Source organism: Phycodurus eques, chromosome 4 (genome assembly GCF_024500275.1).
Source record: "Phycodurus eques isolate BA_2022a chromosome 4, UOR_Pequ_1.1, whole genome shotgun sequence".
NCBI classification, from domain to species: domain Eukaryota; kingdom Metazoa; phylum Chordata; class Actinopteri; order Syngnathiformes; family Syngnathidae; genus Phycodurus; species Phycodurus eques.
Window position 1 is genome coordinate 24,094,677 of NC_084528.1, and position 22,775 is coordinate 24,117,451.

At 41.5% G+C, this 22,775-nt stretch overlaps 2 protein-coding genes across 2 annotated transcripts in view; one reads left to right on the top strand and one right to left on the bottom strand.

Annotated features, from left to right (window-relative positions):
* The first annotated feature begins 1,840 nt into the window (after window positions 1–1,840).
* On the top strand, window positions 1,841–10,924 carry ccne2 (cyclin E2). Its single transcript, XM_061675733.1, has 12 exons — window positions 1,841–1,872; window positions 3,744–3,785; window positions 4,293–4,374; window positions 5,539–5,595; window positions 6,581–6,723; window positions 6,803–6,938; window positions 7,619–7,765; window positions 8,476–8,571; window positions 8,667–8,801; window positions 9,261–9,372; window positions 10,064–10,221; window positions 10,458–10,924. The coding sequence occupies exons 2-12, from the start codon at window positions 3,772–3,774 to the stop codon at window positions 10,572–10,574; spliced, it is 1,197 nt and encodes a 398-aa protein (XP_061531717.1). The 5' UTR covers window positions 1,841–1,872; window positions 3,744–3,771; the 3' UTR covers window positions 10,575–10,924.
* A 2,916-nt stretch (window positions 10,925–13,840) lies between these two features.
* si:dkey-22o22.2 (neural-cadherin) overlaps window positions 13,841–22,775 on the bottom strand; it is a 110,976-nt gene continuing 102,041 nt past the window's right edge. Inside the window, exons 25-34 of the mRNA XM_061674756.1 lie at window positions 21,265–21,392; window positions 20,669–20,799; window positions 20,426–20,537; window positions 20,043–20,223; window positions 19,518–19,687; window positions 19,139–19,403; window positions 18,087–18,270; window positions 17,066–17,316; window positions 16,547–16,704; window positions 13,841–15,544 (exon numbers count right to left, since the gene is read on the bottom strand). Coding sequence (XP_061530740.1) covers window positions 15,026–15,544; window positions 16,547–16,704; window positions 17,066–17,316; window positions 18,087–18,270; window positions 19,139–19,403; window positions 19,518–19,687; window positions 20,043–20,223; window positions 20,426–20,537; window positions 20,669–20,799; window positions 21,265–21,392 — 2,099 coding nt within the window. The 3' untranslated portion in view covers window positions 13,841–15,025. The remainder of the gene's footprint in view (window positions 15,545–16,546; window positions 16,705–17,065; window positions 17,317–18,086; window positions 18,271–19,138; window positions 19,404–19,517; window positions 19,688–20,042; window positions 20,224–20,425; window positions 20,538–20,668; window positions 20,800–21,264; window positions 21,393–22,775) is intronic.

Below are 22,775 nucleotides of genomic sequence, written 5' to 3' on the forward strand. Positions count from 1 at the left end.
TTTTCTGGGCCACACCCAGGCCTGATACTGCCACACGTGTTATCAAACAAGAAATCACTTAAATAGGACCTGCCTGACAAATTGAAGTAGACCAAAAGATCCTCAAAAGCTAGACATCAAGCCGAGATCTAAAGAAATTCAGGAACAAATGAGAAAGAAAGTAATTGAGATCTTTCATTCTGAATAAGGTCATGAAGCCATTTCTAAAGCTTTGGGACTCCAGCAAACCACAGTGAGAGCCAATATCCACAAATGGCGAAAACAGAACAGTGCTGAACCTTCCCAGGAGTGGCCGCTCAACCAAAATTAGCCCAAGAGCGCAGCGACAACTCATCCAAGAGGTAATAAAAGACCCCACAACAAAATCCAAAGAACTACAAAGCTCACTTACCTCTGTTAAGGTCAGTGTTCATGACTCCACCATAAGAGACTGGGCAAAAATTGCCTGCATGGCAGAGTTCTAAGACAAAAACCACTGCTGAGCAAAAAGAACATTCATTTTGCTAGAAGACATCTTGATTATCCCCAACTGAACTTTTGGAAAGTGTGTGTCCCATTACATCTGGTGTAAAAGTAACACCGCATTTCAGAAAATGAACATTATAACAACAGTAAAATATGTGTCTGGGGCTGTTTTGCCTCTTCAGGACTTGGAAGACTTGCTGTGATAAATGGAACCATGAATTCAGCTGTCTACCAAAAAAATCCTGTAGGAGAATGTCCGGCCATCTGACTGTGACAACAAACTGAAACCAACTTGGGTTCTGCAACAGGACAATGATCCAAAACACACCAGCAAGTCCACCTCTGCGTCCAGTCTCCCTACTGTGTGTATGTTTTACAGCTAAATGTGCTTTTTATAGTATTCAGCTAAGCAGTGATGCTAAACTGTCATTTTCATTACATAAAACTAGTAATTCGCATATTTAACATTTAATTACCCCTATGTTGTTATTATTACAGATGCTACTATTACGACTACTAATATACAATATACATTCCTTCAACTCTGTACTGTCAACATTTGACCTTATTCTGGACCTTCAGACCACACTGGAATGACATCCATCCATCCATCTAATCTATCTATCTATCTATCTATCTATCGTTCTACCGTTCTATCTATCTATCTATCATTATGGGAGTAATGCTACATACTACCGTTTTCATCAATACGTTGTCAACAAAATACACCCAAGAGGCTCAAACGGGTAAAAAGCTGTTGAACTTGGTGTTTCAGTCCTAAAGTTATATTATAACTGTGTTCTAGTTGTAAAAAGTAGATTTTATGCTGAACAGTCCACATTTTCACTTTGTTGACAACTTTGACAGCTGATCCACGTGCTCGTCTGTTTACATTCATACTGGGGAGTCACGTGAGCACCCCAGCTCGCGCTCCCATTGGCCGAGCGTCGCAGCGACCCCGCCCCCAAACGCGGAAGTTCCTCCTGCATTGGGTGAAAAATGGTGCAAAAATGCCCCCTTTCGTCCACTTCTTCGTCCCTTTTGTATCCGGGATGACTTCGGGGGGCCCGCCGCCTCGTTTAAACCCAACCGGAACAAACGAAAAGTCGTATTTCCGTGGGAAAAACACCATCAAGTACGAGCGCCGATTGGATCGAATGCAATCTGCCGGTGGTAAACGACCAAAAAAGATCGCCGAATTGGCTAATGTTCATTCCGAAGAAGCGTTTCCATTCCGGCGGCTGTGGTTTCGCGCGGACGCGTCGTTTAGAGAATATTTCCGCTCGTTTTCGAACTTGTGAGCGGGTTTCCGTGCGAAGCGGGAGTGCGCATGCGCAGGCGGATATGCGGATTGGCGCCGGCGCCGCAGCTGATCCGCTCTCGCTCATTCATTCTTCCCCCTCGCAGGTAAGACCACCGCTCCGTCCGACGAGCTCTTTTATTGACTTTTATGCGAATTTCAAACATTGTCTCCACACCTGGAGTTGTTCATTTGTGTCGTGAGGCCTTTACGTTCCTCGCTTTGTTGTTTAAACACGGGCAGGCCATGGTTTGCGCCACAATAGCGCGCTTTAACTTGAAAATGCGCCTCTTTTTTTTAATCACTTACAATACAAAATTAGCCCATAACGCCGTCCGCTCTGTATCGTATTATCGTCGCGCTTGTTGCCATTGTACACTTTTTTTACGACAGTTGTACACAAATGACAGTCTCGTTTTTTACCCCTCGTCTCCAAAACTACTTTTGCTGTTGTTGTTCTTGTAGCGAGCCGCACATAGGACGGAATAAAGGTTTTGCTGTTGTCGGTTGAAAGTGTGACTTGTGTATAGTTAGCAGTGTTGACCCAGTTAGCAGCTCGGCTAGCAGCAGCTAATTACAGTAGCTTCCCTCCCAAACTTGAGCTCGCTTTGAAACATGTTTACCCGCACTTAAATGGCTACAAGTGTGGTTACTATGGGCGATAAGCGTTTGATTTAATTTTTGAGAAGGGTGAAAAGTTGATAAGCGTGCATGTTGGGGGGCTTTTGGGCTACTTCGTGGCCGCAGAGCAACTGGAGCTTTTTTCGGGGTGGGGGGGGGGGGCTCAATCCTCCCGCTTTAACGCTGGCCAAATTGGCGCCTCTTTGCGTTTGTATTCTCGCTTAAAGTTGACGTTTTGGACATTCGCCGTCGCTCAAAGTACACCGAGGGCATTTGGAAACGTAGATTCTCGCACTGGAGGGGAAAAGTGTGCGTTAAGTGGGGTCATTTTGGAAGTTTTTTTTTGTTTGGAAATGAGGGAAGAACAACCCCCCCTCGTCTTCCTCAGTGGCGTTAGCCTGCGTCTTATATTCTTTTTTTTTTTTTTTTTTTTTTTTTTAAAACATAAAATCCACCATTTTGTTTAGTGTCGAGCAGTTGCAATTGGTTTTGTAGCTTTTCTTTTTGTCATTACTGCTGTATTACAACCTGGCAGTATATTTATGTCCCAGTAATGTGGAATTAGAAGCTTATGTAATCTTGTTATAACGCCATTTGAGTTGAGTATGACACTATGATTTACTGTATAATTATGAATATAACAGTCACTGTAATATACTGAATATTTATATCACTGATGTAAAATAATGACTAGAAGTGTCAGACTGCTTATGTTCATTATTTTACATTCAATCTAACGTTTTCTTTATTATAAAGAAATTGCTTGTATTTGCCTTTTTTTTTGTAGCTTTCTGTCATTACTGGGGTATTACAACGTATGCGTAACTTCCAGTAATGTGTAATATAAGTGGAATAAGCCTTTATAAGCTTTTGTATTCGTTTTTAGAACTTGTATGTTCCATTTGAGTCAAGTATGACACATTGATTTGACGTAAAATAATGAATATATGTACAATTTATGAATATATGAGTCGGACTCTTACGTTATTCCACATTACTAAAACGTACACATTATGTCATAATATAGCAGTAAAGACAAAAAAAAAACATTGTGGATCTGTGTAATAATGAAGTCTGAAGCTTCTATTCATTATTTCCAGTTAAAGCCACCATTTTGTAGCACTTTGTCATTGCTAGTGTATTGCAACGTGTATGTACTATTAGGCTTTATCAACTTTCAAATGACCATTTCTAGACCCGTGTTGACTTGTATTTGCCACTTGTGAGTCAAATAGGACACGATGGGTCTTTAGCACATAGGTGACGTTCAGCCGCAGCGGCCCCAGATTGCGACTTTGTCTCGGGGCCTCCATTTTGCTGGTGTGCACTGACATTTGGTGTCTCTTTGTTTTTGCAGCAGACGCACAAATCCCGTCACCACAACCATGTCCAGGCGCAGGTGAGCACCTGGTGCTGCGGTTTGCGTCGGGGGGTTGGGGCTCTCGGGTGGGGTTGCCCTCCCACCCGCCGTCTTCTGTGTGGAGGGATTAGGGCGGGCCGGGTGGGGCGAAACCATTATCACGTAATTTAAACGTGTCCCCGCGTCTTCTGTAAGGCTGATGACCATACATACATTTTTCATTCACGATATTAAGTTGTCGTAACAGTAACACAGTGAACGGCCTATTTATTCTGGGGCTTACGTTCCAAGACCCACCAAAGAAAATTTACAATATAGTGAGACGTATTCAAAAACCTTTCTTAGTAGTTTGACCCCTCCCTAACACTTTCAACACAACCTCTACGATGTAATATTTGTGTCTCAAAGAAGGGGAAAACACCTTAATCACACAAAAGCAGACTTTTCACACCTAATTGTAGTTTGGGATGGGCTCCATCTAATTCACAAGGACAGGCACCATAGAAAATGGATGACGGTTCTGATAATATTCATGTTTCTCCTTAGTGATTGCATCACCCTTCAAGCCAGAGACTCAAACACGCCCGAACCCGCCATCAGACCGCCGCTGAGGAAAAGAAAGTCCGAGGTTGGTTGTCTTATTCTCGAAGCACACACGTATAGTTTAAAAAAGAACATTAAATGATCCTCGGTTGCCAACACAACTTCATGGCTTGATGAAATTAGCCCGTTTTGAGGGGGAGGCCCTATCACATGCAAGTGAGCGACCCCGTCCCATATACCGCTGGGCAAATGACTGCTATAATAATAACATATATTTATATTAAAATAATTATGATTTTATTTGCCAGGGAACCAAGAATGCTTATAAATCTATCAAAATTAATCTAGAGCGCTGCAATTAGGCGAGCGACTTCTACTTGTGGCAGCAGAGCCCAGAGTGTAGAGAATATAAAGCAAGTGCCTGTTTAAAAAAACATTAAATAAATTAACATTTTCCCACATGGAGGCAGCACTTGTCAATTTGTGGACACATATCACCAAACACTTTAGTGTAGTTTGTCGTGGCTTGAAAGTAATTCTGGATCTTCACCCGGCCTCTCTGACAATTTATGGATGAAGAAACACTACTTTTGGATCAGAATTATGTAAATTAGACTCATTTTGACAACACAATACACATTTGCAGAAATATTCAAATAACAAAAACATTTTTTTTGTTTCCTTTAACTTTTGCGCCTCTCTTGCGACTACATAAAAAAAAAAAAAAAAGCAACTAACAACAAATTTAGTCACTTTTCATGATGTTATCAGATGGTCGGAGGTTCCCTCCGCGTCCAGAATGCAAACGAATGACGCTTGCGCTTAGCAAACTTTGACTAATTTAATCATTACCTTCTTCATAAAGCAAGCACCCATCAAGATTTGATTGTATTTTCACCGGTGGAGGGTTAACTGACGCTAATCTGCGCTAACACTGCAGCTCCGCTTACCTTTTTGGCTGTGACATCGCGGCGCTTCAGCGTAGTCACTTGGAGATGGCGACTTTTCTGCCAGGTCGCGGCAAGAGAAAAATGTTGTGGGGTTACGTCAGTTAGACACTTTTACATCACAATCTGGCAAAATGAAGAATGGGCTCGCTCACAGACACATTTTCACACCCGTCTAAACTATTTGTATAGAAGCTATTCGAAAGTCACTTTTTATATAATACGTTCCTATTAAAACAGAGAGAGTTAATGTGTTTTTGTGTCAGTTTGTGTAACTGCTGTCATGTTTGTCTGCCTGGCAGCCCTCCAAGAAGAAGAGTCAACCCGCTGCCAAGAAACAAAGCTGCTATGAAATTCAGGTTTGTGGGTTTTACGTCATCAGCACGCTGATTGTGTGCTTAGAGCTGACGGCTCTCCCGGTGCTTCTCATCTCCTTTTATTACGCATCGATACACCTAATCAATAGCCTAATAGCATGATTGCCGAAGTCATTTTAAATTTATGTCAATTAAAAACAAAATTGTAGATTCTCAGTCATCTAGGTCTTGGTAGTCCGCAAAGGTTGAATGAAGGCAATTGGACTCTTCTTGTTTGTTGAATCTGTCGCTTTTTCTTGTTTTCCATTAAAAATGACTTGGGCAATTATGTCTGTTAGCTAGCGTAATGGTTCGATGACAGGCTCCAGTATTTGACAGCAGTGAAATTGAAGTGACTCCCTCTCACCACAAGGTGTCGCTAGTAATCGCCTCTACGCATATTTGTTTGTCTTTTCCTTGTGCGTAGAATGAACCAAACTGAGTGTTTGGGCAACAATTCTAAAAGAGAACGTTTAACTTGTACATTCAAAAACCTCTCTTGGGTCAAAATAAAAACAACACTGTATTGTTGTTGTTGGCCGATGTGGTTGGTGAAACGACCGTTCTGCATACCAATCGGTTGTTCACTCGTGAGGAGAAGCGGTGCAGAAAATGGATGGACGGATTAATTTTTTAAAACGTTTTTCAGCGAGGAGCAGAGGAAAATCAGCAAAATGGTGAATTTGTTCATACCGAATCCCAAATAACATAATTGCACAAATTAAAATAAATGTAAAAGTCTCCAGGTAAAATGTAAAGAAGTTAAATTAAAATCAGTAAAAACATTTAGATATAATATTGAGCACTGACACCTTCAAAGTCATATTTAGTGATGGGAAGGATTAATTTGAATTAATTTGATTAAAGATAGCTTAAAGCCTCATAAGTCATGTTTTAGATATCAATGGTCTTTACATGGCGGTCATGTTGTGTACTGTATGTAATTTTTGCATCTATTTCTATTTTGTTTTGGGGGGGGGGGGTGTAGAAGTGTTGGTCAGAGGACGGAGCGAGCCCGTGCATCCTCATCGAGACGCCGCACAAAGAACTGGAGCCTGCCGACCCGTCCAGCTTCAAGCAGTACCGCTTCAAGAACCTCTTCATCAAGGCTTCGCCCCTACCTCGCCTCAGGTAACGCCTTTGAGCGCCACCCTAAGATGGCCGCCCTCCATTACAGTGTGCTCAATACTGACTGTACGGCCGATGGCAGTTGGGCCAGCTCGGACGACGTGTGGATCAAGATGCTCAACAAGGATCTCAAGTACGTTCACGACAAGAGTTACATGCAGAGACACCCCAAACTGCAACCCAGCATGAGGGCCATCCTCCTCGACTGGATACTGGAGGTCAGAACTGCACACGCACACGCACGGCACTCATTAACATACACGTTCACACAAACTGCTTTTAGACACAGTAGGATTGAAACGGGAATGTTGCATTTTGAGTGTATTAGTAAGGAACTGTGCAGTGAAGTAAAATTCTGTATCTCTCATTAAATTAAAAAAATATAAAATGCATAAAATTGAGTCATTTTATTGATTGAAAAAAAAAAAAAGCTTTACACAGCATCTTTTTAAAACAATCACATGTAAAAGGTATATTCAGAGCAAGTAAAATAAAATATCACAAATGTAAATTAAACAACAATGTAACATAAATCCTAAAAACAAATCTATGAATTCAAGTAAATTAAATGGCAAAATGAATACAATTTACACAAATTAGTTTTGCATTTTGAACACAAATAGAGTAGTGAAAGTAACAGGACATGAGCACGTATGAATAAAAATATGTAAAAAGATATAGAATATAAAGAATTTAATCACCCGATTTCTACTTTTTATCCCACATGTACAAAATCCATATATTTTTTAAAGTCTGTTGTTGTAACTACACACTATTTTTGGCGTTCCTGGACATCAGCACAAACTCGTAGCAGGGACGTACGACGGACGCGTGCTTGCCTTTCAAAAGTGATGAAAATGATTTTCAAAATAAAAAAAATGGTTTTTTTTTTGCTTAGGTGAGCGAGGTATACTGCCTCCACCGGCAGACGGCGTACTTGGCGCAGGACTTCTTCGACCGCTTCATGCTGACTCAGGAGGACGTCAACAAGGACTACCTGCAGCTAATAGGCATCACCGCGCTCTTCATCGCCTCCAAGATTGAGGTCAGAGGTCACCCTCCTCTGGTCATACCCAGTGTCATTCAACTCAACTTTATTTATAGAGCACTATGAAAAACAACAGCAAGTCCATATACTTGTGTAAAAAAAATACTGAAATGTAGAAGTACTGATTCAACTCCTGTACTTCAGTAAAATAAAAATGCATTCGGAAATGGACTTGTCAATTTTATACAATTAGAAAGGTAAGAGGCATTTTCTGTTGCGTGTATACGTGTGTGTGTATGTATATATATATATATATATATATATATATACACACACACGCGTTTAATTAAATTAAATTGTACTTCTTATTAATATTTAGATTATTTTCATTTAATTAAAACATGTTTGGATTGTTTTGTAATTTAACAATTTTTTTTTAATTGCTGTGGTATGGTTATCCCCCAAAATGTTTTATTAATAACATAATTAACTTAAAAAGATAAAAAAAGATACTATTTTATATATATAGAAGAAATAAGTTAATTTAAATGCGTAGTGCACCTTGTTTGACTACCACTCTTCTAAGACCATAATTTACATCTTCGTCTTATATGAAGCGTGTGTGTGTGTACACACACACACACACACACACACACACACATATGTATGTATAAATACACACACACACACAAAAGTACACATTTTCTTGGACTAGCCGTTTCAGTGTCCATCTTGAAAATGTCTCTCATGAATATGTTTTCCTGCAGGAGATCTACCCACCCAAAATCTGCGAGTTTGCTTACGTGACGGATGGCGCGTGCGACACGTGGGACATCCAGTGCACCGAGCTTCAGATCCTCAAGGTGGCGCCCGCATTCTGAGCCGCATTCAACGGACCCGTCGAAGCTTTCTTTTTATTTTTATCAATGTTATTCCCCCCCCCCCCCAATTCTTGTAGGCGTTGGACTGGAATCTTTGTCCTGAGACTCCCATCTCCTGGCTGAAGCTCTATGCTCAGGTGGAGGCCCAGAAGGACAGCGAAAACTTCCTGGTGCCGCAGTTCTCGCAGGAAACGTACATCCAGATCACGCAGGTAAGGACGTCCTGATTGATAACATGCCTTTTCTGTTGCTAACATGCTACCAGCTGATGACCTCCTTTTTGCTAGCAGTTGCTAACGTGCTAATACTTGAGGCCTTCCTATTTGCTAACACGCTAACAGTGGAGAACTTCCTGTTTGTAAGGGCGCTAACAACTGAGGCCTTCCCGGTTGCTAACATGTGGAGGAATTTCCAGTTTCTAACATGCTGACGTGCTACTTTGCTACCAGTTACTAGTCGCTAATATGCTAACAATTGAGGTCTGTTTGCTAACATGCTACCTGTTTAGGACTTCCTGTTTGCTAACACACTGACAGTTGAGGCGTTCCTGTTTGCTAACAGTTTCTAACATGTTACCAACATCCTTTCTGTTTGCAAAGATGCTAACAGTTAAGGACTTCCTGTACCTAAGCCTTTCTTACTTTTCTCTCCATGTGGTTTTGTCCTCTCAGCTGTTGGACTTGTGCGTGATGGACATCGGCTCGCTAGACTTCAGCTACAGCGTTCTCGCTGCCGCTGCATTCTGCCACTTCTCCACCTTCGACATCGTCAACAAAGTGTCTGGTAGGTTCCACAGATTTTACACCACAGTTGGTATGCTAACATATAGCAAGATTTGAATATCTTCCCCTGTATTCCAATGCGTCTTGTCTTCTCATTAGAATTGATCAAATGCTACCATGTTATCAGTTGCTATGCTAGCATATAGCAATTTAGCATCCTAAGTAAAAAAAAGTATATATATATATATATATATATATATGCAGTTGTACATCTTGCTGCTGTGCATTGTGTATTAATGGCCATATGTGATTTAAAAAAGTCCAAATAAGATTTATTAAAAAAAGTTGGGAGGATAAGCATTGACCATAATAACGCTATAGTATCATTTCAAATGACAGTTGATCAAATGCTAACATGTTAGCATCCAGCAAGATAGCATCCTTGGTTTAAAAAGTGCCAAATCGGATTGATGATCATTTTACATCTTAACCCTGTAGTCTCGAGTACCATTCAAATGACTGTTGATCACGTTAATGTGCTAGCAATTGAGGCCTCCCTGTGTGCTAACGATGTTCTAAAATAATAGCAGTGGGTATGCTAATATATACCAAGAAAAGTAAAGTTAGATTGATGAGCATTTTACATCATAACCCTGAAGTCTGACACAATTTCAAATGCTAACATGCTATCAGTTGAGGCTTCCCGTGTGCTAACATGCTAATGCGCTAACGTGGTGTGTTTTGGGTATCAGGCCTGACGTGGGAGAGCGTGTCTGCATGCGTGCGGTGGATGAACTCCTTTGTGGATGTGTTGCGCTCGGAGGCCAAACCTCAGCTCAAGACCTTCACCAAAGTGAACGCCGAAGACCGACACAACATCCAGACGCACATCACCTACTTGGACTTCCTGGTGAGCCGACATTTATTTTTGTCCTTCATTTTCTCCATTAAAGAAATCTGCTTGTTCTATTTGTCTGCTTATAATAACCAAAAGTGGCCACGAACAACCTGTAAAAACCAACAATACATGAGGGTTTAAGTTAGATTATGTATTATTCATAAGGTTTATGTGTATATTTATTAACTTTTATTTGGTCATAAATGAAATCAAATACACCGTTGTTGTTTTTTAATTCCTCCTCGCAGAGAAAAGCTCAAGAGCGCCAGACTAAGGACGCCGACGATTGCCCGCTGTCACCAATGGTTGCCATGGCACCCGTCTTGACTCCGCCCAGTAGCACGGAGAAACCGCCCAACCACTGAACAGGGGGGGGACCTCGGCGGCCATTTTAGCAGCCCAAAAAAAAAAAAAAAAAAAGAACAAGTTTAACTTAAATACACAAAATGAGATTTTTGTGAAAGACTTCCTGGTGCTCCTTCACTACAGCCTTCCATCCCATTGCCCGCGTGGGAACATGCAGCTTTGTGGTGACCACTCGTTTTGTGTTTTTCCTGACTGTTTCATTCCTGGAAACTTGACCCGAGCCGCTTGCACGTGCCGCTATGAGCTCGTATTTATTGAGTTAGAAACAAAGAGAAAAAAAATCAATTCGAATCTCGAGTGCTATTTATGACATCCTCATTTGTGCCTTGAGATGCTCAAACAATTGTCTTTGTTTGTGTATAGTTCCACTTTTTGGATGAAATGATACTTTTATGTTGTAATCTTTTAAATAAAAATATTTAAAAATCAATGCTGGTCATTACTGTTCATTGAAATCAGACTTAAAACCAGACATTTAGGTGGAAATGGAAACATTTATTTCCAGGAAGTATGACTACCAAGCAATAGCATATTTCTTGGAACTTTATGTGTAAATGCATCATACAGAATGTACAATATATGAATTTTTAGTTTCAAGAAATATATAGAATACCTAGAATGTTACAGTAACTAAAAGTACCAATAAGCAAAATGTTAATGGAACATGAGTTCCAGCTAGTAGGGTGGTACTTTCAAGTAGTGTAAAAAAAAAAAAAAAAAGTTCCTGAAACACTAAATAACATTTTTTTAATACCAAGAAATAAAAAGTTACTAGAACTTATGGTGAAATTGGACCTAGGTATAGTACCTAGGTCCAATTTCACCATAGGTTTTTTGTTTGTTTCAGGAATTACAATTACAGGGCACTTCACGACAGTTTTTAGTTCCAGGGACTACAAGAACTCAAGGTCCCTGCAACTTCAAGTGCAAATATGGCAAAGGTGATAATACTTTTGAGTGATTCATTAACTTTTGTGGTGGTGTCTGACCGGAAGCTTTTAGTTCTATAGAGAGAACTGACACACAACATAAATATTTTTGTTTGTTTCAATAAATATAAACTTTCAAAAGGTCCTGCAACCTTTGTAACTGAATCTGCATTCATTACTGTTTTTTAATACCAGGAACTAAAAGTACCAAGAACGAAAACGTTATTGGCACTTTTGGTGAAAATACCACAAGGAGGGTAGTACTTTGGAGGGGTCCGCGAACTTTAGGAAACAAGAGTCTGCAGGGCTCAACGTACAGTATGTTACGGAAGGCTTTCCTATAGAAGACTATACTGTAGAAGACATTCTTGTGTGTGTGTGTGCGCGTGTGTGCAGTATCTACGTATGCATGTGTGTGTCGAGATTTTGTCACACAGGGTCCCCCCCCACAAGTAGGCCCCCCCAAACCGCCAACAGTTCATTTAGTGAGGAGGTTATTGTCTTACCCGAGGAATGCGTGGCGTCTACACACAAACAGCCCAAAGTCGTTACTGGTCAAGTTGATGTCCACTCTGGGTCGGTGATGGGGTTCAGAGGTCATGTTCCCACAACTTTAGGACAAAGAACATGAATGTCACAGTATGCAGTCACTTTATTTCCAATATACTATGAATGATTCGTTGAATTATTCTGTGTGCATTGTACTTGCGTACATCATTTTACTAAAAAAATCTAGTAAAATTTAAACTATATAACCAAATGGAATTTATACAGTAAATATCAGCTACCATATGCTCACAAGACACATTTTTTAAAACAACTATATAATAAAAGACATATGAAACATAGGTATTAAACATAGATATTTCTAATGTTAAACTGAGTCATTCTGATGATTGTTATCACATGAATATTTTTATATCAAGCATCTACTGATCATCTTAATGGATAAATGATGCAAAACCTGATTTGATTGACAGCTGGAGGGGTCTTGCAGCTCGAGGGCGGGCCTTATTTTTCATGATTTCAGAAAACAACAACGATATTATCGTTTACCAAGATATCGTGACAGGCCGAGTAAAAAAACATGGCAAAGGTGGTCAGAGAGGAATACGAGTAAAATGGATCATGTACCCAAACGGAGGATCGCATTTGTAAAGTCAGATGAAGGCAATATTTTTTCTCTCCCGTTTCTTCATTTTAGTTTGAATAAGTTGAACACTTCCAAAAACTTGCCATGAGCCCAATATATTAATATGTCACAAAATGCTAGCTGTTTAAGCATGGCTTTGTCGGTGGCTTCGGCTGTGTTTGGCAGAGCCAAAGATCGATTTCCACGTGTGGCGTCTTCTGCTCGTAGGGGTCGTTTGCTCCTGGCAATTCGATCACCAGTGACGTTTTCTACTCGACGTGGTCGATGGCTGCGGGAATCGACGGATCGGTAGCGGCGTTCCCTTGTTCGACCCGATCCAACAGTTGCTCATTGGTGCCACGATGGAGTCGTCGTGCTGTAGAGCTTGTATGGCTCCGCTTCAGCCGGATGATGGCCTGCCCTCCATGTTAACACGGATATTTGAATTCAACAGCCGTCAGTGGCAGTGAATGAGTTTCGAGGAAGGTCTGACTGAAGATGCTCGCACGAATTGGGATCAGTATGCCTTCCTCATGACGTGCTGCCCGCTTGGCCGAGCTGGAGGAGCCCGGTCTCGGTTGCCATCTTGCCAGTCTGCCCTTGAAGATGAATGCGTTACTTTTGCGTTCTCTCTCTTGACTCCTTCTCTGCCAAGGTTTACACCCAAGACGCTGTTAGCGGGAGGTGGCTTCTTTCGGTGAGGATGCCGCCGTTTGCGTGACAGCTTCTGACAGGTTTTCATGACACTGACCAGCGCTGCGAAGACGCGACGGCGGTGCGCTCAGTGTCTTCGGATTATGGCTCCAATAGCGCCACCTGCTCTCGGGGGTAAGCGTGACACCGTAACCGCTTCTTTACAGGTGGCTCTTGCTCGTTTGGAGTTTCCTGTACCCGTGGCGCAGTCCACAGGCTATAGTGCCTTTTTTTAGGGGACAGAGTCCCCCGTACTTCCTTTTTGGTCTCTCCCTCCAAGGAATATATTGCAGAATTACAGGCATGCTAGGCAGGCACAATGGCATTCTCCAGACTGACGTCTGATGGTTGACTTCTCGCATCTATGTCGTTTATTATCATGTCATGTTTAATTTCAACATTTCAATTACATCTTATTCTTCCGCTCTACTTTGAACAAAAGGTGAGTTTTAGGGGAAAAGCCATTTTTATTTATTAAAATTCATGTACAAAAAGGAAATATTCCGTGTCAGGTAGTTTTACAATGTCCATATTTACATCGTATCGTACAATTCAAAGAAACAACAAACACTCAAGTTTTCTAATTGAACGAAAAAGAAGCAGCAGCACTCACACTTCAGGTGCATAGTTTATAGGGGAAAGGATTTTAGCTTTAAACTCAATTGGCAACTGAAAATGTTTCCAGCCAAAATCATCTCCACGGAAAATGGACGATTCTTCTTCCGTCGCATTCTTCTTCAGTCATTCAGATGACAATAATTTCATTTTTGAAAGTGGCGCCAGTGAGTGACACTCCATCAAGTCAGGATGATTGAGTGTTCTCGCTTTGCTTTTGCAAAAAGTTCCAAGATAAACGTACATTCCTAAGTCAGCTGACGACTAACTCAACACTTTTATTCTTGATTTGGAAAAAACTAAAATCACATGTCACCAGTGAAGGACAAGCATTACCGCAGAAACACTTGGACCTGAGGAAGCACAATATTGTCAAATTTAGCTCCAGGAGAATTTATCAGGGCCAAAGAAATAGGACCTTGCTCACAGGGTGGTAAGTATTTTATTAGTTACAGAAACTTTACGTACCTAGAACTGAAAATTTAACTCAAAAGGAACCTTTAGGGTGAGGTCTGTAGCCCTTGAACATACCACTAATTAAAATATTCCTGGAACGTTGTGTGAAAACGTGGCAAGGCAGGTTGTACTTTGGTGAGATCTGAAGCACTGAACATAAAATTGACCAAAAACAAGAAATTCCCAGGAACTTTAGGTGGATTTCAGAAGGGGGGTGGGGGCACTTTTGAGAGGACCAGATGACAGTGTTTGGAATGTTAAGACTTTTAGTTCCAACAACTACACCTAGCAAGAACTAAAAAGTTCGAAAACTTTAGGTGGAAATTCAACGAGAGGATGTAGTACTTTTGAGAGGCCCAGGAACCTTTGGAGTAGAGTCTGCAGTGCAGGTCTTTCGTTCGAGGAACTACAAGTTCCAGGAACTTTTAAGTGTAAAGCAGAGAGTGTGAAGGACCACAAGTGACGCTGGAGAAGCATCTAAAACGTGAAATGATTGTTGCCGCCATGTTGAAAAACTTCACTCTGCCCTCTTCAAAGATGGCGGATGGCATCCATTTTGTAATCCAACCTCTCAATTTTCCTTTTGTGGAAAAGTAACGGAATGTCGAGAATATGAGGTGGCCCCCTAGTGGCTCGGAGGCCGTTTTAAGTCATTGACATATGAGAGCGCCACCTGCGGGCGGTCGTACATGTCGCTCAGCATCTGAAATTTTGGTCCCCAGCGCGAGAGTCGATCATACGCCGTCTCCTCTTCGTCGTCCTCTTCCTCGCCGTTGTATCCCAGCGAGCTGAGACTTCCCGCTGGGGTTCCGGATCCTTCTTCTCGCCACACGTGGAAGACGTCCCGCGGCATCGCATCGGCGTCGTGGTCCGCTTCCCAAACGATGCGAGACACGTAGCTCTTGAAGTCCACGTGGGAGTGCGACGATGACGATGATGATGACAGCGGGGGAGGGTGGTGCGGGTGGAGGTGCGGCTGCGGGATGCTGAGGTAGGTGGCGCAGGAGGGGCCGGGCGGGCAAGGGGGGCGCACCTCCTCCTGCGAGCCCGGGGACGATTTGATGAGTGGAGCCGTGGTGCATGAAGACGACTGAGACAAGCTGGAACACAGAGGACGCTTCAGCTCCGTCATGTCGTAGCCCTTCTGCAATCAAATGACAACAAATTCACCAATTATTAGTTGAAAGGTAAAAAAACAAAACAAAACTAAAAATGTACATTCATTCATTTTTTTAGTTCATTCTTTTTACATTTAAATAAAATGTACAATAAAAAAAACACTTTTTTTAAAATGTCCCAATTATTCAGTAAAATGGAAAAAAACCCATTTAAAACAATTGATTCAACTGTTTATACTTTATGCTTAGTAATTTAATTACATTAAACAATAATTTATAGAAATGTATTTTTAAATGTCTGTCTGATCATAAAATAGTTCCTCTCATTTAAAAATTGTATTATCTATAGTTGATTTAATTATTAATAATTAACAAATAATTTGTTAAAACTGTCCATGTACAAGTGTTTATTTTAATGATAAAATAATATTTTTTATTTTTGAATTGTATTTATAATTACCATTAACTAATTGTCTAATAAAGTAGATTTTACATTTTTTATTTTGATAATAAAATATGGTCAATCTTAGTTTCAAATGTTTATATCTATGATTAAATCAACAATAATAATGCAATTGGCTGGCAACCAGTTCAGGTTGTACCCCCCAGTCAGCTGGGATAGGCTCCAGCTCGCCCGCGACCCAAGTGAGGAGAATAATAAGAAATTGATCAATTATTGAACATATTTGAGAATGTCAATTTAAAGGTTTATTTTAATCATACAATTCATAATTAACACATTTTTACATTAATTACAATTAATTGAATCATAATCAACCAATTATTTAATCAAATGAATAATACATATTAAATGTATGTAAAAAAAAAAAAATTGTTACAGGAAGCTGAACATACCAGATGTTTTTGTTTAAGAAACTACAAGTACCAAGAAGTTGAAATCCTTAGAAGTTTCCGATGGAAATGAAGCTAGGAAGGTAGCACTTTGGAGAGGTCTGGGAGTCATCGGGTGATGTCTCCACTCAACTGTATTTCTGTAGCCCTTTAAGTGGTGCTTAGGACTCGGGTACCTGATCCTGTTCTCCACCGCCCTCTTCGTTGTAGTTGAGGATGTTTTCGCGGATGTCCTCCCAGCTCTCGTGCTCGGCCGGGATGTGGTAGACGCCACGCTTGCGAAACTTGTTGCGGCTTCCTTTCTGGTTCCACACTGTCACCGCCACCAGCACGGCTAAGGGGGGGAATAAAAAGTTGAAGATCATTTATAAAATATATATAATAAATAAATACAAATGAAATGTAAATATGTATATTTTATTCATACTTTCTTAAAACACATTCACTGCCATTGACGGCTTTAAATATAGAATTTGTATAAGAATTTCATATAATTTAAGTATACTTTAGTAACCATTTATATAACAGTAAAAATACTATTTATTTTATTTAATATATGAAAATAATATTGTTTTAATAAACAACATACTAATGCATTCAAGTTTTTTCACATTTAGTTATTGGAAAATAATTAGAATTTCTCTTTATTTGATGACATAATAATAACAATTATTGCACAAGCGAATTCAACTGACCGAAGAAAACGAGCAAACACATGCTGATGGCCAGGATGGAGCTGGGGCTGAGGGCGGCCAGCCGGTGCCCTCTGTACTGCCCCAGCTCGCAGCGTTGCCCGCGGAAACCCTTGTGGCAACGGCACCGGAAACTGTTGGCCGACAGCGGCTGGCACACGCCGGCGTTACGGCACGAGGAGGGACTGCACGGCGACGGCACGCAGCGGTCTGAGCCCAACTCATCGGTCAGTGTCACCTGACCGCCGGGGCACCTGGGAGACCGTGAGAGAGAAGGCTGGGAGATTCAGCCATTTTTACAATGAAACCCCATTTACGTGAAAATCTATGATTTAGAGAGCCCATTAAAAAAACAAACAAACAAAAAAAAAAAAAACGTGAGATACAAGTGACCCGGCTTAAGGGTGCTTTTTTCAAGATATGAGCTGTCATTTGGGGGATCTTTTGCTTTGACTTGCAAGTGCAAACTTGACATACTCTGCAGGCACGTGCACAGACATTTTCGGGGGCACGTGCTCAAGCCCCAAAAAAATGGCACCCATTGCCAAAATTATTCATACAATTAAGAAAACCAGTAGTTAACTTAAAGAATTTCAAGTTGTGTATCTCAAACAACTAAACAACTTTGCCTTAGAAATGCCCTGGCTAGCTTAATACTAAAACATAACGACAAATTTGCTAACGATTAGCATTGTTGTGATAGTGTAATTACATAACATAAAATAATCTAAAATAATTATATAAAATCTGCCAAGAGGTGAACACATATTCAAACACAAATGGTGAAGGAACACATGTAGCCAGACAATAACACAACTCACAGGTATATAAATACTCTTCATCCTCATTTTATTGCAGTTTGTCTGTATGATTGTATTGTACTGCCCCCTGGTGGCCAGGTCAGGCACACCGAAAGGACCAGCACAATGAATTAAAGCATTCAATTATTATGCACACGTAGTTCTTTACATTCTGTTTCAGTGTTATTCCGATATGTTTGTGTAAACTATGTTTGTGTGTGTACCTGCACTGGTGTTTCCTCCACAGGTCGACGCAGCGCAGCGGATCGGGGCAGGGTTGTGCCCGGCAGGCGTCGCTGAAGCAGCCCAATGTGACGCCGCGCCTCTCCAGCACGCTCACCAGCTCACCGCTACTCCACCCGTCCAGAGGGAGCATCCGGCCGTTGAAACGAACGTCCCGCATGCAACCTAAACGGAGAGACATACGTACGGTAGATACTTGATTCAATTGTCACTTCAGCAATATTCATACATAGTATAAGCAACATAAAACAATGAGAAGCATTTAGGAGGGATTAGAACAAATTTCAATCTACACATGAAAAAAACTGGATGGATGGATGTTCAACTGAGCCAAATGAAAGTTGTAGTATGTTAGCTTAATGCTAACACACCATAATGTGGAACACAATAAGCAGGCTAATAAAAATCAGCATAGGTCTTACAAAACTAATTAACTCATTCACTGCCAGGCCTCCACGTTTACATGGAAATTTGAATTCAACAGCCGTCAATGGCAATGAATTAAAGAGTTTAACCAAAACATGGACATTTCATGCTAGCTTAATGCTAAAAAGCCATGGACGGGCAAACGGAAATTAGTAACAGTAGTTACTAATTATAAACCTTCAAACAACTGCTATTTTAACACACACGGAGTAGCAACATTTATAAACAGAGCATAGATTTCGAATTAAACATTGTATATTTTACCAACATGTTCAACCAAACCACATAATTTTGTCAAAGGACAATCGACTTGCTTAATTCTAACATTAGGACATTAGAATAGATGTTACAGTCATTAGAATGTTCAATCAAACCATATCATTTCATTTCGTCTCATGAAAGTCCACTAGCTTTATGCTAACAAAGAATGCAAAACGCCATAGGCTAACAGAAATTAGCAGAGATGTTACAGTAACATCTTTACACACAACAGCAACACATACAAACAGAGCATACAACAACATCGCTTAAAAATCTGATATAGTGGAGGCGCCGAAGATTTAGCGCAATCCTTCCACCCGTAACACATTCCCGTGCACTGTCTCACCCTGAAAGTCGCCGTCTTCTCCCCCGTGGGGTCCCCTCCCCACCGTGATGCTCCTGGGGTCCACCACCAGCTCCCGTCGGTTACCCAGCCGAGCCCGGACCTCCCGCGAGCCGCCGCCCTGCTCCAGTCGAAGGGCGAACAGGTTGTTGTGGCGACTGAGGCCCACCAGCACCCACTGGCCCATGTCCACACGCTGACCTGGAAGCCGTAGGGCGTGGGCCCCGTCGCCCAGGTTGGCCCGGACTGAGAGGTGGCCCTCCGCGATCTGGGCAACGGGATGACAACATCACATTTTTACCTCGACCTCAATTTGACCCACGAAAAAAAACTATGTTCTGTTTATTTTTTTGTTTTTTAAATTTTAAACACTCTTTCGTACCTCCAGCACAATGTACTCGTCGGCTTCCCGAGACGTCACGGAGAGCAAGGTGCCTGCGATGGCGCGGGTCCGCAGGAGCAGCTGGATGTTGGTGCGCCGGTTGGTGCTGCCTCCGCCTCGAAGATGGAACCTCAGCACGCTGTTGGAATCCAAAGAGAACTCTGGAACCACTGAGGAGAGAAAGCATGGTTTATAATTGGTGATGGCGGATAAGCGCTACTTTCCTATTCGACAGTGCAATGGCATGTCTAAATGAAGTTTTTCCCCCTAACTTCAACATAGTTGCGTGGCATCAGGATGCCACTATAGGGCGCCAAAGAAAAACTCTTATATGAGACAGGCCTTTGGCTTCAGTGCAAAAACGGTGAATAGGTGAGTTTACAGCAAATAAGAGAGGATAGGTTATTCAAAAAAAAATCTGCCAAAAGGTGAATTTGCAAATTGCAAATATGCGGTGGAACACTTTCCACACCAGCAAAAAAACAACTCAACACACACACACACACAATAGCGGTAGACCCCCACCAGTGTCACACTTGTGTCCGCTGTGCCCGGGGTGACACTCGCAGCTGAAGGATCCCCAATCGGCGAGGCAGGAGGCGCGGGCCCCGCAGGAGGGCCCGCTCGCCGTCACGCACACGCCGTCCGTCGCCTTGCACCCCGGGGTGCTGTCCTCGCTCTCGCCCGGCTGCGCCAGGTCGTACACCTGAGTGACAAACGCATAAACGCAGTGGGCCTTTTTCAACTTTGTGCATTATTTCTAGTCTTTATATTTATTTCTACTGTCCAAGGAAGCAGTTCTCAAAAATAACATTCATCGCATTAATGTAATTGTATGACATATTTGTATGACCAATCGTGCGGGTCTTCCGAGCGAATCAGAGGGGGCGAACGAGGCTTCGGCGTACCTGTGTGTCCACCGCCAGGTTGCGGATGCAGCCGTTAAAACTTGGGTAACGCGGCTGAGGAGACGTGTGCTTGACGCCACCCAGCTGGAGAGGCTGATGCACATTCAGATACCTGAGCAAGACAAAGACGAGGAGGAAGAACGGATCAGCGACAGCATCGTGTTCCCTGCAAGTATTTCTGCGCCTGGCATCGACCGGTGACCCCACTTCTGTCACGGTTGATGGGCGTCGTCTTGCTCTCACCTCTCGTTTCCTGGCGTTTGTCCAGCTACCCTGCAGCCAGACTCGTCCGTCTCCCGGGGGTCTCCGTCACCGACCCCCTGCGGCTCGTTGACCGTCGCCCCTGAGCACTGATCCAAGACCAGCTGCACAGCCTAAATGACACACATTGATAACTCATTTTCAGTGGTAGGAAGTAACTATGTACACATTGTTTTACTGTACTAGATTTTATATTATTGGAGTATTTATTTTGCTGACAACATTTTACTTTCGCACTCTACATTTGAAAACAGATATCTGTTTTCAAATGTAGAGTGCGAAATGTAAATCTACATTTCGGAGTGCACTTTAAAAAAAAAAAACTAAGTCAATTTCAGAGTCTGTACTTTTTAAAATTGTATAATTATTTTAAAATAACTTTTGCACTGTAAGTACATTTCAGAGTGGAATTTTTATTTTGTACTGAAGTACATTTCAGAGTCTGTCCCTTTTTACTTTTACTTAATTGCAGGAGTTGAATTAAAACTTCTACTTTTACTTGAAGCACTTTTGCCACATCTGCTCATGATTGTCTATGTAGAAGTTGAGGTAGTAAACAGCAAGTTACTAGTTCCAACCTTGCCGTCGCTGATGACGTCGAGTCGATGCCAGCGGCGGTCTGCCACGTTGGATTTGGGCGGCAGCTGCAGGGTCAAGGTTCCGGAGCCGTGGTTGACATTCACGACCGGAACGCCATTCTTCAACTCTGCGTGGGAACATAACATTTCATTATTCCATATTGTGATTACGTCAATGCACACTAGGGGGCAGCCATCGACTGCGGTGAGGAAATCCATTCAGAAGACTTGGGAACAAGTGAACATGGAAAAGTGGGTTTGTTTCAATTTTTGTTGCCGCTTCCGCACTTCTGGGAAGAATTTCTGTCGTGTTGGGGTGGGCAATATCAGGCCCCCTCCGGTCTTTAATCCATTATCAAGAGTCCTGTAATATTTGCTGCTGCATTCATTTTTCATCTTGTCCTCAAATTGGTTAAAGTTTATGTATTCATCTTTGTTTATGTGTATTCAATAATCTCACTAAATATTTGGTGGATTAATTTATTGCAAATAATAACATTTAAAATTATTCCCCCTCCATAAAATTCTACTCACAACAGCCCGTAACGACGTTGAAAAAGGTTTTGTGAGAATTTTGCATATATATTTAGAGTTGGTTGTTTTTTAAATTTTAAATACATTTCCCCAAATCAGAAGAAAACTTAAATCAATTTCACCACCCCCAAACTACAATATACGAAACCCATAACAACAATCTGAAAAATAATTTACACATTTTTTATAATGTATTAAAAATAAAAAGTGTTATAATTTTGAATAAACAATTTAGTCTAATTGTTTACATTCAGAAAGCAGTTTTCACTTTATAAATAAATGTTAAAGCCCTACAAAAACCGATTAAACACATTTTTCCAAACAAACATTTGTCAATTAGTAGAAAAAAAATCTAAAAATCATAAAGCATGTTGTCATTAATGGGCGTTGCACATAAAAGTTTGAGGAAAAAAAATTATTTCATCCAGTCGGAAAATATTCATGGGCTGTCACTTTTTTCAACATTTTATGTCACAAATTCTTTTCTGAAATGGAATACAGTAGGGCGGCACTTTGGAGGACTGGTTAGCACATCTGCCTAACAGTTCTGAGGACCAGGGTTCAAATTCCGGCCCCACCTGTGGGGAGTCTGTATCTTCTCTCCCTGCCTGTGTGGGTTTTCTCTGGGTACACACACATATACACAGACTTAAACGTATACAAACACATACACATTTGTACTTAAACACACACACTCATATGTCATAAGAAAAGCCATAAGAACAACAATGGTTGATGACATCAATCAAACACACTCCACATTTGAGTGGATTTGGATTTGAGGTGGCTCACATAGTCCACACTGTGAGACACACATTTCAGGCCAACCCCCAAAAGTCACTCAGTGGCGCCTCCTGGAAAGTTGGCAAAAATTAGCCGCTACTACCAGTTTGACCGATCGACTTGAAGTCGGTCGGATATGTCTCTCAAAACACGACGCCAGAAAAATTCTCAAGGACCCATGCCCTAAATGAAAC